Raw genomic sequence first — 17,872 nt, 5'->3', positions numbered from 1 at the left:
GCTTGCATGTATATCTGTGTGAAGGTGTCAGATCATCTGAAATGAGCTACAGACAGATATGAGCTGCCACATGGGTGCTGGGAATTGAACCCGGGTCCTCTGGACCAATAGCCAGTGATTTTAACCTCTGAGCCATCTCTGCAGCCCTGCCCAAGTATACTCTATGTAAAACTTAGCAGGGAGCTAGGAGGGGAATGCATTGCTGTTACTGCCTCCCAGGACTGCCTAACAGCTGGCATCCGAATGTCACAGGTTTGTCCCAGATTCAAACAGCTTTTCAAATAAAATATAAAAGGTAAAAATAAATGTAAAAAATAGAAGTATTTTAAAACATATACATATATACCTTTTCAAATGATTCAAATAATACACCAATTCTGCTCCTACAAATACCAGCAACACAGTCTCTAGCATAGTTCACATACAGCAGCCCAGAAGACGACCAGCTCTGAATATTTACTTAACATCTTAAATACCCAGTTTGCTCAGAACAGGTCTCAATCTTTTGGTAACTACTAAAGCAGCAAATGAGAAGTTATAACATTCCCATCATAGAAGAGGAAGGAGCACAGTTCAGAAGTAAAGGCCCCCGGCACCAGGCCAGTGAAAACCTATTGCAAATGTGGTCATGAAATGGGAGCCCTGCACAACATGTCCTCTTTAATGGGAACGGGCACCACACCGCTGGGCTGTAACTAAGACACACAGTAGTTGGATTTGGGTTGTAAATTCTATTTAATCACTTACTGAGGAATGTTATTTCCAATTTGCATTCTCATCAGAAAAATGTGAGAAAGACACTGATACACAGTCTGTCATTTTATGCCACAAACCACTGACAAGGTCATTTAATGAGAAGAGATGATACCTGGCTTATCTTGGTCCATTCTCTCACTACTTATAAATACAAATTTAATAGTTTAAAAATAATCATCCAGATTAACCTAAAATTTTTATCTCAAAATTAGCAAAATATACCTTATATTAATTCCTAGAGCCAGTGTTTCTCATATTAAATAAGGGTATCTTCAAGCCTGTGATCTCATTTCTACATGCAGCTCCAAATCTACATAGGATTTATCATTGACTAAATTATGGGTTTTTCTTATTCAAAGAATTATTTCACAGAACTGTTATGATAGATGCTTTTTATTACATAATAGTAGTCATGCTCAATCACAACGATCAACAGAAATTTGTAAATCTTCTGATTATGCTAAATAATCTACAACTATCACACATTTATATTTTCAGTTCAGTAACATTAAAATAATTCCTGTGTCCTTCATATACCTTTTCTAACTGGAGGACAAATAGAGATATAAACACATAAGAACTTTTCTTAAAGCAGACAAGATTAACAGAGATTAAAACTGTATTTATTGTAGTCAAAGCTGTACCCTGGCCCTTGCGACACCACACTCCAAAGTAGTTCTCAATCAAAAGAGTGTAGAGGAGGGGACAGGAAGTGATACCTTGAAGTCTCCTTAGTCTCTATTTGAGGGTTTGTTTTTTTTTAAACTGCTAAATTGTACTAACTCCTAATAAAAGCTAGTCGAAGTTTAGAACATTCTGATCAAAATGGGTCTGAACATGCCTTTCAAAGCCCTGCTGGTCGTAGTCAGGAGGGAACTGCTCGCTGCACATCGGACACACCTTCCAGTGACTTTCAACGTGTTCTTCAAATTTGCTCTGATCGTAGTTGGGAGGGAACATCAGTTCACAGAGGGGACACTTCTTGTGAACATCAAAGCTTTTAAAGAAAGAAGAAAATGAAGAATTAGGTATGTTCTCATTGTAACAGCACCCATCAGTGGACACAAGTACTCTATCGAGCTGACAGCTGTACCAAACAGCTTAGCCTCAAAGTCGTCTAAGTCTAGTGAACCTCTTTATGCTTCTAGAGTCTTAGTACTGTGTGCAGCATGTGTTTTTACAAAGTCACCACTAAATCTGGTTTCACAACTGGATTGACAACCCCAAATCTATCCAGATCAGACATTATGTGGAATGAGGTTTACTGTAAAATGCTTTTTCACTTTTCAACTTGAGTGATTTTGTTTCTTTTTTCTTAACTCTAACAATGAATACAACTCATAATTTTCCATCAGTGACTATTGGGTTTAATAGCCAAGAATTTTAGGGGCTTTAATGAATAAGAGTGCATGATGCTCTTGCAGAGGAGCAGAGATTAGTACCCTCTCTGGATGGCTCACAACTGCCTGAACTCCAGCTCCAGGGAACCTCATGCTCTTTTCCAGCCCCTTCAAGCACCTGAACTCAAGTGTACGAACCCACACACAGACATGACACATAGAATTTAAAAGTCTCTATTTCAAAGTTTCTATGCCACTGGCTCTTCAAAGGATGGTACATGTCTGAATCATCAAGAAAGCAAGGTAAAGTGAGTAGCTAGACCCTTTACCTGGGATTTACTTTCTATACGCTATGCTCTGAGCACTGTATTTTTAACAAGTGCCCAGAAACGATTTTTTAGAATCACTTATCTTACATAATTCTATGTAATTTTACAAAGGAAAAAACTTGCCTGGAATCAAAGCAAAAGCCTGCGCCATGACCACGTACATGCTGATTGGCTGGATCAGGAGGGGCCAGCCCATTGTCATCTTCCTGCCACAAAACAAAGCAGGGCAACTTTTGAGAAGCGTGAAACCAAGTGTCAAGTCTTTAAACCAAGTGAGCTCATATCACATCTCAATTACCCCATTAAATTTTCAGCCCTATTATTTAAACTTCCACACATTTATTTTATATACATTTAAATTTCGAATACAGCTTTTGGGGACCCAAACCGTACCAGCCCATACAACTCACTACCCTTCACTCCCCCACTTTCAACAGTTTTGTGAGTAGCCATGAGTCAGCCAATAGCACAGTACAGTGGAGGCTGAAGTGCCACACTCAATCTATTAGACATGTTAACCGCCTGCTTGTTAAATAAATCCTAGGAGAGAAAAGAGGAAGAGCAATTTCTACTCACTAAGCCATAAATAAGCTGACAATAATCTACATATTCTTGTCTTTTCAAAGCAGACTTCTAAGGCTGGCCATGGCAGCAATGCCGGTCATCCTAGAACACGGGAGGCTGAGGAAGGAGGCTCAACCTGAGATGCAGACATGGCTGCATACCAAGAAGGTCTCCAAAGGACTAGGGGAGGCCAGCTGTGCTGTGGCACAGGCCTTTAACCCGAGCACTCAGGAGGCAGAAGCAGATGGATCTTTATGAGTTGGGGTTAGCCTGGTCTACATAGTGAGTTCTAGGCCAGTCAAGGCTACAAAGTGAGTCTCTGTCTCCAATAATGATAAGAAATATTGAATTCTGGATGTTCAAATGAAAAACAGCCATTTCTTATGAAATAAGGAATCACCTATTTGGAGGATAGCTTGAGCCATGAAGTATGGAAAGTCTTCAAAGCAACTAGTTCCTATAATGACTCTTTAATATTCAAAACGATCAATCAGATCTCCACTTAGTGTGTTTACAACCATAATGAAGTCATTCCAGGACCACTTCGTGAATGAGCAGTTCATTTACTGGGGCTGGGGTCTTCTAAAGAGTGTGCTTTCCAGAGAAGAGGGACCTTAAATTCCAGTAAAAAAAAACATTGTACATCTGCCTTTCAGTTGAAATATATGCATTCAGAAAATGGGCTGTTTCTTGTCATTACATTTTTATGACAGATAGCTAGGAAGTAGACTGACACACAGAACAACTGGAGAATGGCTCTTTGACTCTGCTTTAAGACGGGGCATGAAACAGCTGGATAGAGGGGCTGGCCTTGACCTTGCAGCAAGCCTCCCATTCCTGCCCGAGTGCTGAGATTACAGGCGCACACCATCAAAACACTGAGTGGCTTCTGCAAAATATTTCATTCTTAGTATACAAAATATTCAGTGTTGTTTTTCAATACTTTCTTCGTATTGAGATATAAGAGAAAATAACTTTAAATGTTGTCTCTCTTAAAAAGAACTAAAAATAACAAGAAAGCAGGCAGGGTCTTCTATCCTACTTCATTCCCAAGTCCATGTCAATGGAAATGGCAGAATGGATTGGGAAGTGAAGTTATTAAGGCAGATACGTAATAGAACTGGGGCAGAAGGTCAAAAGCAAAATAAGAACTCAAAATTTTCAATATATTTTACCATTTGATCACACAGCTCTTTAAGGGAAAAGAATGAGGTGCCATCTTATATTAATATTTAAAATAATAAACTTGAGTCAAGTTCTACTAGAAACTGAAGAAGACTGCAAACCGTTTATTTTAAAAGACTTCTGGGGCTGTTAAGATGCTGTGGTGGTCTGAGGGAGAACGGTCTCAATAGGCTCATATATTTGAATGCCTGGTCTCAGCTGGCAGAACTGTTTTGGAGGATTAGGAGGTGCGTCACTGAGGCTGGACTCTGAGGGTCTTTCTGCCTGGTTTCTGCCTTTTTGTCTCAACATATAAGCTCTCAGCTACTGATCCAGTGCTATGCCTCTTGCCATGATGATATGCATTCAACTCACCCTCAGAAACTGTAAGCAAGCCCCCAATGAAATGCTTTTGTTTATAAGTTGCATTGTTCACAGTGTCTCTTCACAGCAATAGAACAGCAACTAATGCAGAAGACTTGCAGACCTGAGTTCAGTTCCCAGAACCCACATAACAGCTCACAACCGCCTTCAACTACACTTCCAGGGGATCCAATGCCCAATTCTGGCCTCCGCTGGCACCAGGCACATATGTGGGGTACAGGCATACATGCAGGCAAACACTCATATACAGAAAATAAAAATAAATAAATCTAAACCATGACTATGGAATTTTCAGACAGTGGAATAATATCCAGCAATAAAGTAAAGGAAGCACATTTTCCATGCTAAACATAAATGCATGCTAAAATACAGATAACTTTGAAAACATGATATGGTTCTATTTCTATAAATGGATGTCTAGAATAGGAAGTTTACAAGGGAGCAGATAAAAGGATTCCTGGGGAAAAGGAATAGAAGGGCTAGTTGACAGGTAAAGGACACAGGGTTCCAAAGTGACTCCATGATGGCTGCACGTGACTCTGCTGAGAAGCAGAGCTACACACTTTACATGGTGAACCGTGGAGGATGTGAATTACATGTCAATAAAGCTATTACTCAGTACTACTATTCTAAGGGAACTAAATTTTAAATAGCATACCAGGTTTAATAAAAGGAAAAAAGGAAAGAGAGGGAGTCTATCTGTGCCTAATCAAGAAGGAAACTCCAGGAAGGAGCCCTCGTTGTACTTTTCTGGCTATTTAGTAAAAACACATTGAATGCCACTGTATATCCATCACGTCTGTAAAGACGCTACAACCAATACTGTTATTGTGACGGCCACTGTAAAGTGAAGGCTCAAGCAGTGCACTGTGTCAAATGTGGAGCAGCCCTGATTCTTTAAAGTTGTGATTTTCAATAATTCTGGAGTCACAAGACTCTTCTAAGAATTACACTTCTAACAATAAATGCCAAAGTTGTGACAGAAAAATGTTTACCAACAGAAACTATCTTCAAGTGGGGGGCTCGTTATAAAGGACTCATATGGAAAGCTGCAATAAAACATCTTCACTAACAGAAGTAAGAATGACAAAGGGGACAGAAATGCACAGAGGTGGGAGGTAACGTGTGTGAAGGGAGGGGAACAGCTCGTCCTGAAGAGCAGGATTCGAAGTCTGCACCAGTGCCCCTGGGGCTCAACGACCACACGCACGCACATCCCCTGACTCAGGCTGTCTCCACGTTAGCAATCGGGGCAGAGGCACCACTTCGCATATACAAACCACAGTTGCTGAGTAGCAACGACTCATGGTTCCAAAAACCGGATATGTGGGTGCCAAGGGTGCCACAGAAAGTCATGATTCCATGGGATTTCATTCTAAAGAAGAAGTATCAAATTATGCAGAAATACCCTCTATTTGTCAGATACCATGTGAAAACACAATTCCATGCACTGTTCAGTTTCAGGTCTGGATAGTGCCAACACTCCTTTCCACACACTCTAGCTTTGAAAAGCCAGTCTCTGGCATTGCTACAACATAAAGCAAGTGCCACGTAAAAGCTAATATGAAGTGAGAAATTAGCTTGTCCGATGTGGTCCCAAAGCTGAGAGGCTGTGCAGTGGCCAACAGTCATACGTTCTGTAGGTAACTAGGTATTTGAAAATAAACATGACATTTTAACTTAGATATACTATGTTTAATGGCAACTAAACTTACTAGGTCGGTCTTTTGGCCTAGGAAATGTTACAGAGGAAAGTGTTCAGGGTGTTACGACCAGAGAAGTAAGAATCTCTGGTCACAGGCAAAGGCTCTGATCCTATGTCCGCTTTCCCAGTGGTATGAGTTAGAACTAACTATCGGTAGCTCAGCTTCTTCCACAACTGTGTAGCCATGCTGACAACCCACTCTAGAACTACTGTGAAAACTCCTGAGCATCATCTACACAGGGTTCAGCAGGCAATAGCTAGAGAAACATTCACTGGCACGACCAGTATCATTACAACTGCTGCAATAAGTCTTATAAAGGGTTCTGAAAGGCACCAGTTTCTAGCACAAGAGAGGAAGAGGCAGCAGGATAGCCTAGAAGAGCAGGCCATCCCAACTCTGACTCCAAGGTGCCCACTGGGGCATTGTGACTATTAACCACTCCTACAGAAAAATTTGCTTTCCATATTCTTACTAAAACTACATAATAAAACTCCTCATTTGTAAGTGGTTTTGCTGTTAAAATGACAAGAATTTTAGAAATGTTAGATGTATATAAAAAGTCCTTCCTACTACGGAAAACCTTTTGTTTACAAAACACAAATATTCCAGAGGAATGCATAGTAAGAACTTTCTATATCACTACCAAATCTAAGCCCCTGAGCACGACCCCAAGATACTAACACTGCTTCTCACAGGTTTGCAAGAGAGCAAAGCACACAGACCAGAAAGAACATTCTGCTAATTAAACCGAAGCAGATGATTACGGAAGAGAAAAGACTTGTCACACGTAACATCTGTGCCAAGAATGATCAGATTAAATATGCAAAATGTAAAGTTGTAAAAACGCAGTAAGATGATATTCAAGACCTTAAACAGGCTACAAAAGTTCTGACAGTTTTCCTAATTATTCCCAGTAATGGACACAGGAGGCCAAAAGGCAAGAGGGAGAAATACATTTTTCTCCATTATGAGTGTTGAACACTAGGTCTAAAATCATGCCTGTCTGAACACTGATCAGTTTCTGCAAAGGTTAATAGCAATTAAATGCAGCAAACTATATTAAATGAGAAACAGGTCATGATACCATTGTACTTGCAAAGAGCACGATAAAACCATTTCCTTGATATTTATCTTAAGGCACATGAAAGAGCTGCTACGGAAAAAAAAAAAAAAAAGGAGCCCCCCACCCCTCAGAGCTGCTGTAAGGAATCTATTCATTAAATGGTGAAAAAAAATCATCTTTTAGCTGGGCGTGGTGGTGCACACTTTAATCCCAGCACTCTGAGGCAGAAGCAGGCCGATCTCTGTGAGTTCAAGGCCAGCCTGGGCTACAGAGAGTTTTCCAGGACACCCAGAGCTGTTACATAGAGAAACACTATCTTGTGGGGGGAAAATCATCTTTTAGTCAGGCAAGGCGGCACATACTTTTTTTTATTCCCAGCAAGGGAAGAGGCAGGTGGATTTCTGTGAGTTGGAGACCAGCCTCATCTACATAGTGAGCTGTAGAATAGCCAGGGCTATGTAGAGAGACCCTGTCTCAAAAAACAAAAACAAAATAATCTTTTTAAAAAATGATATGCCCCAGCCTGGGCTACCAAGTGAGTTACAGGAAAGGCGCAAAGCTACACAGAGAAATCCTGTCTCGAAAAAAAAAAATGATATGCCATATAATCTAATTTAATTATCATCATTTTTATGTTGCTGCCAGAATAAGAAATGTCACATAAGTATTAAGGATGTCGAAAAGAGGAATTTCTCAGAAAAAGAAAACTACTATATGATAAAGATAATAAAATTTACATTAAAATTTACAGGATATAAATACTATGCTTTGCATAATACTTTTCCATCTTAACACTTGGTTTCTTACAGGTCAGCAGAGCCACAATCAAAAGACTATAGAAAGTTACTTAGGAAGTAATAATTAGGATTAAACTAACTGATAACTGAGATTCTAATCAACCTCTGAGCTTTAATATATAAATCCTAAAGTGTTAAGTGGCCCAAAAAAAAAAATACTGGTTGGGTTTTCAAACACAGATTTTTCAAAAAAATTAAGCAGGCAATCCCATGCAAATGCAAATTTAGTCTTTCCACACACACACCCTTAACACTCCACTAAGCCAGAAGCACAAGAGCAGGCAGGCTCAAACAATGAAAACTCAATTTACTCTGCTGTCCTCGGGGTCTTCTAAACCATCGGGCCGGCTAAGGTTCCGGGCAGGCTGGCTGCAGACAACATTGTCTTCCCAAGATGGGACTCGCCCAGGTGGCCTTTGGATTTCATCTGGATAAAAAGCACCATCTGCTCCATCTGTAGTAAGAAAATGGAAAAAACACTTAGGGGAAAAAAAAAATCAGATGGAATCAGTTATAGAAATTATCTCCTCTACATGTAGATATGGGGAATAGAGATGTAAATGGGAAGTCAGGGTGTGGCTCAGTGGCAACATGCTTTCCTGGAGCAAGAAGGCCTGGGAGCCTCAGCACCACATAGGAAGAAAAGCAGAGGCCACGTGGGCATGGCAGAATGTGCCAGCCTGGGCTACAGAGCAAAATCTTAAGAAAACTTAAGAAACTTAAAGTTTTTATTTTTAACCCAAAAGTCTAAAAACTGATCTAAGATAAGCAATTAGGACTATTCATTCATGATTTATCACTTGCAGATGTCAGTAGTAGCATCAAACATTAAAATGACAAATTACAAAGAAAATTTATTAGAGTTCATTATACCCTCAGCTCTCTAATTCTATGAAAAGGCAAAACTCTTAAGAGTCAGCTAAGCACCAAGCCAAAAAGACTCAAATAACCTCGTGTTTCCTGTGCTGTGTACGGATTACCATACTGCAGAACTGGCTGCGCATTTGGCAGTGTAGGAAGGAGCCCATTTTGCTCAGAGCATGTGTTGAGACACCTTGAGACCTGTTGGGGGTTCTGACCTTCCATTTTCCTTCCTTTCTGATCTTCCAAACTCCTTTTAAGTTCCTAAAATTAACAAAACAAAGATGAATAAGAAAGCAGCCAAATATTCTCTGAAGGCAGCATTAAACATTCAGCCCAAATACAGCATTAACATCTCTCTAGTATGTTCTGTGTGTGCTTGTGGGGGAGCTGCGTCCACCTCTTAAATGCCCCAATCAGAAATCAGGATAAAGCCCAATGTACGTCCAAATTTACTTGTGCCAAAAGTACTTGTTATTCAACTAATTTAGGGGAAACTATGAACCTCCTACTACTTATCAACAAAATTTTAGTATAAAAAAGGAAAATCCAGCCCCTCTACTAAAGAATTCTATCAAACATTCAAAATCTTTTTTAAAACACTAAGCCTGTGACAGACTGGCTAGTTTATACCTATCTTGCCACTGAAGAGGTAGAGACTAAGGCTCAGGAGTTCAAGGTGATCCTAAGCTACACAGTAAGTTGGAGGCTAGCCTGGGCTATATAAAATTGTCTCCAAACAAAAACTCACATGCACGTTAATCCTGTACAGCCTTTTTAAAATATGAGGAAGAAACAGTTCCCAACTTAAGTTACTAGGTCAGGTTCTGCTATCCAATCAAGCCAGGGACTAGGGAGACAGCTCAGTAGTTTAAGTGTTTGTCAGCAACCATGAGGTGAGGGAGGGCTGGAGTTCAGATCCACAGGACCACATCCAGGCAGATCAGGCATGAGGACCAGCTGAAGGAAGCTGGACCCCCAGAGCACAGGTGGTTAGAGAAGCTAGCCATGTGTCTACCTTGGGCCTCCACATATACATGTGTACCTGCATAGACATGTGTGTGCGCCCATGCACACACACAAGGATATTACAAAAAAACTTCAGACCACAACCTTCATAAACACTGATGCAAAAATCCTAGCAAATCAAATCTAATATTTAAAAAAAAAAACCTAAGGATTTTAACCACAAGACTATGACAAACATCTTTTTTAAAAAATAATATAAATGCAAACAATTCAAGATTTGTTCAGAGTTTTTAAAAAATCCAGCAAGATAGAATAAAAAATAATTTAACTTGAAAAATTGTCATGAAAATCTATAAAAGTATAAGGTAAAAATCAAATGATTCTACTGCAGATGAAATATAAGCAAAGGATTCTGCAGCTCTACCTAATTCTCTTCAACATAACTAGTAACTAAGACAAGATGAAGGCAGACGGGAAAGGAACTAAATCTGTCTGCCTTTATTCGGACCATACAAGAGAACATGCAGAATGAACCTAAGGCACAGAGGCTAGGAAAATGAGTGACGTTAAGCAGGTTACAAGATACAAAGTTAACATATAAATCAATTCTATCCCTATAGATAAGCAACTAAGAGGAGAGGGAAAATTTTGATTCTATTTAGAGTGAAATCAAAGAGAAAATGCATAGGAAGTAAGTTAGCAAAAGATGTACTCATTAAAATCCTGAATGTGATTAAAGACAGCACAAATGGAAAGATGCGTAACAAGTACACATACAGAAAACGTTTTTTAAACTAGTAACTCCCCTCTAACTACAGATACAATGGAATCCTAATAAAAAATCCCAGCAGGCTTCTGCATAAATTGACAAAATGAGTATAAAGTGGAAGTATAAATGTCTTAAACTGCCAATATTTAAAAATAACATCCCACGATTTGGGAGGCAGAGGAAGGAGGATCCCAAAATTGAGGCTAGGCTGAGATACAAAGTGAACTCAAGGCACCCTCAGTTATAATGAAAATCTCTGCTGAAATTTCAAAGGTGAAGACACAGCTCAATGGTAGAAGACTTGTCAAGGCTACACAAGGCTCTAATTCCCCAACACCACCCAAAAAAACTCTGAGAAGAGGAACAAAGGAGGGAAAGGGAGAAGGGGGGGAGGGGGAACCCCTAAACAACCTAGATTTTAGGTCTCAAGCATGCATATGACTCAGTCAAGTTATGTCACCTCTTAATCCACCATTTTCTTCTACCAACAAATATCAGATCTGAACACTGAAATGTTTATATAAGGTACAGTCCTAGTACCTGGAATGCCGAAGACGGACACTGCAGTCCAGCATGGCCTATACACGCAGAAACCATCTCAAGCCCTCGGCCCTCCCCGCAAACAAAGAGAAATACTGTGAAACACCTCTGGTCTGCTCTTCCTCCTCTACGTCCTTCCCTCCATCTTCCCCAGTTTACACAGTTTCCTTCTGACTCCTTCCTCCTCCTCCTCCAAAGACCAGTGAGGAGGGTTTAGGGGTTAACATGTGCATACACATAAAACAGACAAACACTCAGACATACAAAAGTAAACATCAATCTTTAAAAACAGTAGGTCAGCACCTATTTACTCAACTAATGCTTAATGACAATGTGCTTCCTTCCAGGCAAGTGTGTGTAGACCAAGGGCTCAGTGATGAGCAATGAGAACCTAACACTAACCTTCATACACCTGAGCAGCTTTTAGAGTTCTCAGAAATACTCTGTGGAACAGACACTAAATCTTAATCAAGCTGTTGGAAATCATAATGCAAACGCTTCATTTAAAGTGATATAAATATGACAATACAACAGGAGACTAAGAAGAACTTCAAAGTTTTAAAATAATAGTAATAAACCAAAGCAGCCAGCAAGTGTCCAATATGGCATTCCTGATAAGGGCTGACAGTTTTTAAACTGGCAATAAAACTGATCTCAGTATATTTCTTTCATCAAATCTTTTTATAAGCAAATGCTATATATAAATTAAATTTGCTCCATTAACTTATTTATTAAACAAAAAATTCAAATATTTGACTTCAAACACCAGGTACTATAATGGAGACCACAAACACATGATTAAAACAGGTACTCTGTACTCTTCATGGACCTTGCAGTTAAGTGAAAGGGACAGACACCCAACCAAGCACAAAATATATACAAATATATTTGCATAATTAAAAGCTGTTCCATAGGTAAGTTTAGTGTGAGTACCTAACTGGACTGGAAGGCCAAAGGAGGTCCAGGAAAAAAACACCAAGAGTGGTAAAAACAGTACCAAGGAGACTGACCCAGGAGAGCTGCCATTAGTTCAAGGCCACGCTGGGCTCTATCAAGAGTATTGGGCCAGCCAGTGTTACATGGCCAGAGCCTGTCTCAGAAAGCCTGTGAGGGGCCAAGAGAGTCAGCCGTTTAGAGGTAACGAAAAGGAAGTCTGGACCACACATGAACAACTCTGGCTGAGGATGTGGGGTCAAAGACTGCAGTCAGACTGACAGACTGCGACTGGCCATAGGTACAATGTGAACTAGTGCAATCACTTTATCATCTCTACTCTTGCATATGTATAAAATCTACGTTTTCCCAACAAAATAGTAATAAATGATAGGTAAGGGTATTCCTTGACAAAAGACATTAACAAAGGCCCTAAAACAAGGGAGAACCAACCAATTTTAAGTCAGCCTAAGTGATTAGACAGTTCTCAGGTTATCCTTGTCCAGAAGTACCAAAGGTACAGGCCCACCTAACAAAATCTGGGGGTGGGCAGGAGGGAGGGGGAGGAACTGGAGCAAAGGAACCACAGTATAACTCAGCTTGGGGAAGATGAAGGCAGGGTAAAAGGAACGGCAGTATTTCTCCCCTGTACTTCATATGCACTTTAGATCTTAGGAAATCACACAACCACACGGGGCAGCTTAGTCTCCTGTAATCTCATTTTCAGGGGACTGGATACCCTCTTCTGGCCTCTGGGGGCACACATATATGCAGAATGTGCTTCTACACATAAATACAAATAAATCTTAACAACAACAACAAAAAGAGCCAGGTGTGGTAGTGCACACCTTTAATCCCAGCACTCAGGAAGCAGCGGCAGGTGGATCTGTGAGTTCCAGGCCAGCTAGGATGTTGTCTCGAAATAAAAAAAAAAGGATGACAAATTATAATCTGCTGGCTAAAAGGAGTTTGATAATGATGACTGCCAGCTAGGAAGATAAATATTTGATGGTTGACACAGAACTCCTGAAATCCTTACAATTTCCTCAGTTGTGACTTTGGAGCCTACCTAAGTTTATGGTAACAAAGATGTTTACGTGAGATCTTGGGCAGTTTCAAGGGAAGGGCTCTCACAACCCACATCCTCTGGTTGATTCCTAGGTAAAGAGGGTAGCTATAGAATGAGTTAAATCATTTGGTCACTGATGATTTAATCAATCATACCTATATCAAGAAACTCCAGAAAAAAATAAACAGAGAGGCTAGGAGAACTTCCTGGTTAGTGACTCGATCAACAATCTAGAAGCACCATACACCTAAAAGGAACATTAACCCTTCCCTACACATGTATCTCTTTCATCTGCCTGTTTCTAAAGTATATTCTTCATGATAAAATATCATTGTGAAGTTACTATTGCTTTCTTGAATTCTGAGAGTCATCTAGAAAAACATTTCCAAGTGGGTGTTAGTCAGCTGTAAAATACAGAAAGTCTAGGTACTTCACTGAGGCTGGCATCTGAAGTGAAACCAACCTTATGCAACTGAGTCCTAGCCTGCAGGAGATGGCTACCTCACAGTAGCATCCCAACTGACTACAGGATACTCATGGGATAATCAAACTATTGTCCAACCACAAATACATCCACAAGTGATGAAGCTGAGCAATCCAATGTTGTAACACAGTAACACCATCCACACTGGAGATCTCCTCAAGTGGATCTTCCAAATGCTACACACTTCACTACACCACCCAAACTGCCACCTGACTCGTTAGATAAACCTGTCCATACTGGCAAGCATCAAACTAACACAGAAGGCCAAGTTTTCAAAAACGTAGGAACTGCATTAAAAGGCTGCAGCATTGGGAAGGTTCAGAATCACTGACTTAAGAGCTTGCATTTTGTCAATGTCAAGAAATAGTATTGTTGGGCTGGAGAGATGGCTCAGAGGTTAAGAGGTCCTGAGTTCAATTCCCAGCACCCACATGGTGGCTCCCAGCCATCTATAGTGAGATCTGGTACCCTCTTCTGTGTACATAATAAATAAATAAATAAATCTTAAAAAAAAAAATAGTATTGTTTTCCAGTATTAACAGCTTACTTTACTTCTTTGCAAGAAAATACTTAAGTCTGAACAAAAGGATTACAAATTCTTCCCCCCTAAATTTGAATGTTGTAAACTTAGTTTATTGTTAAACGCAAACTCTGTGAGGAAGACTAAACGAGCAGCCTTCAACACTTGGCCTATTTCTCAACAGGTGGTAGGCGTGTAACCTGGAATGGATGGTCCACCAATTACTGTTTACTACCAGGGAGCGGAGAGGTGCAGACATGGAAGGAAGCTTTCAAAGAGAAGACCAACAAAGAAAGCCAAGAATGGTTACAGAATATCCACATTTTATTGAAGTGCATTGCTCAATACCTTCTCTCTTGAGAGAGTTTCCAAATGGGAAGCCAGATCATTTATTTCTCTGTCTTTCTCTGCCAACTGTAGCTGAATAAAAAAAGATTATTGTTAATATTTTTATTATCTACTTTCTCCTTACATTTGCGATCCACTTAGTACTATACTAGCAAACTAATTACTATCACCAAGTTCAGTTATTTTCCTTAGTTCTCAGTCTTTGAATTAGCACCATTACTGACGAATTTCTCTTCTCTTCTTTCTTCCCCCCTCCACTCCTATTTTTGGATTTCTGTAGGCTGGCTCAGAACTTGTTTTGTCCTGGGTTAGTCTCACACTCAGTCAGCATCCTGAGACATGAAACCAATGGTGTGTGCCACCGCACCTAGCTTTCCTTTTACAATCTGTTAGCACACTGATTATGCCTAAGTTTCATTGTGGCATCACACATACAGAGTGTATTTTATACTCCCATATCCCCAATGGGTTCCATCAGGTTGCTTATAGGGTCCTAGGCAGGAGACGACAGGTTCTTACTAGCGGCTATACCACTGAATAAATGATCTCTCCCCTCCCTGAAACTATTAAGTCCCAGAGTAGTCAGTGAAGGACGAGAGCCTTATGAGCCCCTCCCTCCCTCCTCGCTCCCATTATCTGCACTAGGTCCTTGGCCCTTTTCCTCCCAGGACAGGCCACTGACAGGCCCAATACTGTGCCAGGACGGGGCCAGTCATCTCCACTGCTGTGGGATTAAGAGTGCAACAGTGAGGTCGTGTTCTGAGGACAGACTTCTACCTCAGTCCATGCCTTCCTCTAGCTCTTACATTCTTCCCGCCCTCCCTTTTTCTATGTCCCTTATACCTTGGAGGCAGCTTTCCTTATCTTGAAAAGGACTCCTTTGGAGTATGTAAAACAGCATCGATATTGTTATCCTAATGCCTGCTCTTTAGTGTCTACTTTTTGCTACCAACTACAAATAAAGACCTTCTATAACCATTCTTCTTTGGTTTTCTGTTCAACTTTCCATGATAAGAAGCCAGAAATTATTAATTCACATACCATTCTCATCCTCAAATTCCAAAACTGCCAGAAGCTGGCCAGGAACTCAAGGTTTAGTTCAAGCTGGACCTGATGATCTATAATCTCCTGCCTCAAACTTCCAAGTGTTAAGATTACAGATATGTGCTACCAAGGTTGGGGAAATCTGCCATTTTAAGTAATGGTAACACATGTTTTCATGGCCGTCCTTCCTGCCTTGGAAAGACAAAATGTCCCACACCTACGTTTCTTGCATTAGTTAACAGACACCATGAGAACCAACAGTGTGACCAAAGCTTAACAAGCTACAACCTTTCCTCCTCCACTCCTCAACGTTTTCAATCTGTGTCAGAAAATCCTTCAACAACTACCTAAGACCACCTGCATTAATGGAGACAAATCTAACTATTCTATTTTTTGCTGGGTGTGGTAACACACACCTTTAATCCCAGAACTTGGGAGGCAGATCTCTGTGAGTCTGAGGCCAGCATGATCTACACAGAAAGTTCCGTATCAGTTAGGGTTACACAGGGAGAGCACAACCATGTCTCAAACCAAACAGCAAACAACAGCAGCAGCAACAACTCCACTACTCTTCAGTATTTCTTCCTAATGGATGCATTTCAGATCAACCTGTCTAGGCTCATGTCCCCAGTCTATAGAAAGAGATCAAGAAGGGACTCAGGGATTAAGAGCACCCACATGACAGCTCACAACTCCAATTTCATGAGATCTGATGTACTCTTCTGGCTGCCCCAGGCACCAGGAACACAAGGAGTGCACAGATACACATGCAAGCAAAAAACCCATACAAACGAATAAAAATAAAAAAGCTATCATGAAGGAAATGGACTTTATCACCTCATTCTGAGAATACGTCTACTTATGATCTCAGCTTTAACCCCTTACTCCCTACAAAGCCTCTTAAGAGCTTATAAATTACTTTGAAAAGGATACACTCTGAGTTCCCTTCCTCTTAGAAAATTCTCAACATCATGTAGGACCCAAATTCTATTTTAGGCCTTCTAGAAGTTGACGACAAGGTATTATTCAAGTCTGATCTACTCCAGTATAGATACAGTTCTCACCTAGCAGCTCTTCATCCCCACACTCCCCGACACATGCAGGCACACACCAAAATAACTAGCTAGAGGTAAAGTTAAATTACTTAGATACTATACTTGATCCTAGCAAAAGGCCGAAAAGCGATGTTAAATTACTTAGAACTCACCAGTTTTCAATTACAAAAATAAGTAAATTACATATAGATATCTTAAAATCTCTCACATACAAGGATAACACTTTTGACTTCCTAGTCCAGTCGCTTGCTCATTGTTTTCTAGCATTCTTACAGGTAACATTTATTATTCCAACTGTTACCTAATATTACACTGGCAAAAATAAGTTTCGTCTCGAACCCCCCCCCCCAAAAAAAAAGTTTCTTTAATTAATATTATACCATTTACCTCAGAGTATTTTATTTAGGATCACAGTAATCTGTATGATAAATTTTAAAGCTAGAAAATTATTGATAATATATCATTACACTAAAAAATAAATAAATAAATTGGGGGAACTAAAAAAGTCCCAAAATAATTTAACACACACATCTACAATAATAAGAAAATGAAATGATAACTTTTTTTTTTTCCAAGACAGGGTTTCTCTGTGTAGTTTTGGTGCCTGTCCTAGATCTCGCTCTGTACACCAGGCTGGCCTCGAACTCACAGAGATACACCTGCCTCTGCCTCCCGAGTGCTGGGATTAATGGCATGTACCACCACTGCCTGGCTGAAATGATAACTTTTAAAGATACACTTTTTTTTTCTTTCTTTTTTTTTTTTTTTTTTTTTGGAGTGGGCTACCTCCCTGTGTGTTGTTGGCCAGTCCAAAAAAACAAAAGCTATTGCCACTGCCGTTGGCAACATACCAGAACTGGAAGGTAAGACCTTATTGCTTAAGACATCACATACTCTGCTTGCAAGACTTGAGAAAGCAAGCTGGAACTCAACTTTGAACAAGCTCCTGGGAAAGAATTGTCATCCAGTCTCACTAAGCTATGAATCCTGTGTACTACACTACCAATGTGCCAAGCAAAACATGCCCACCAGTGCAATAGCCTCTGTGTGTGTGTGTGTGTGTGTGTGTGTGTGTGTGTGTAACTAATCATTTCCTGGTTAGAGTCTCCACTGGAAGGAACTCATAAACATCTAGTCAAACCCATAGCTAGGGAAAACACAAGGCTTCTGCTAGTCT

The 17,872-nt window shown here is 40.2% G+C and overlaps 1 protein-coding gene across 5 annotated transcripts in view; it reads right to left on the bottom strand.

Moving 5' to 3' along the window:
- Positions 1-716: 716 nt before the first annotated feature.
- The window catches only part of Tax1bp1 (Tax1 binding protein 1), a 64,727-nt gene continuing 47,571 nt past the window's right edge, over positions 717-17,872 (bottom strand). For 2 of the 5 annotated variants that reach the window (XM_028864136.2, XM_037203758.1), the window contains exons 14-18: positions 14,597-14,668; positions 9,054-9,228; positions 8,415-8,557; positions 2,549-2,631; positions 717-1,753 (exon numbers count right to left, since the gene is read on the bottom strand). In XM_028864136.2, coding sequence (XP_028719969.1) covers positions 1,552-1,753; positions 2,549-2,631; positions 8,415-8,557; positions 9,054-9,228; positions 14,597-14,668 — 675 coding nt within the window. In that variant the 3' untranslated portion in view covers positions 717-1,551. The remainder of the gene's footprint in view (positions 1,754-2,548; positions 2,632-8,414; positions 8,558-9,053; positions 9,229-14,596; positions 14,669-17,872) is intronic. The other 3 variants (XM_037203760.1, XM_037203761.1, XM_037203759.1) reach the window with 3 other exon arrangements.

Source organism: Peromyscus leucopus, chromosome 3 (genome assembly GCF_004664715.2).
Source record: "Peromyscus leucopus breed LL Stock chromosome 3, UCI_PerLeu_2.1, whole genome shotgun sequence".
NCBI lineage: Eukaryota > Metazoa > Chordata > Mammalia > Rodentia > Cricetidae > Peromyscus > Peromyscus leucopus.
Note: the sequence above shows the minus strand (reverse complement) of the source record. Positions and strands in the feature narration are given on the sequence as shown.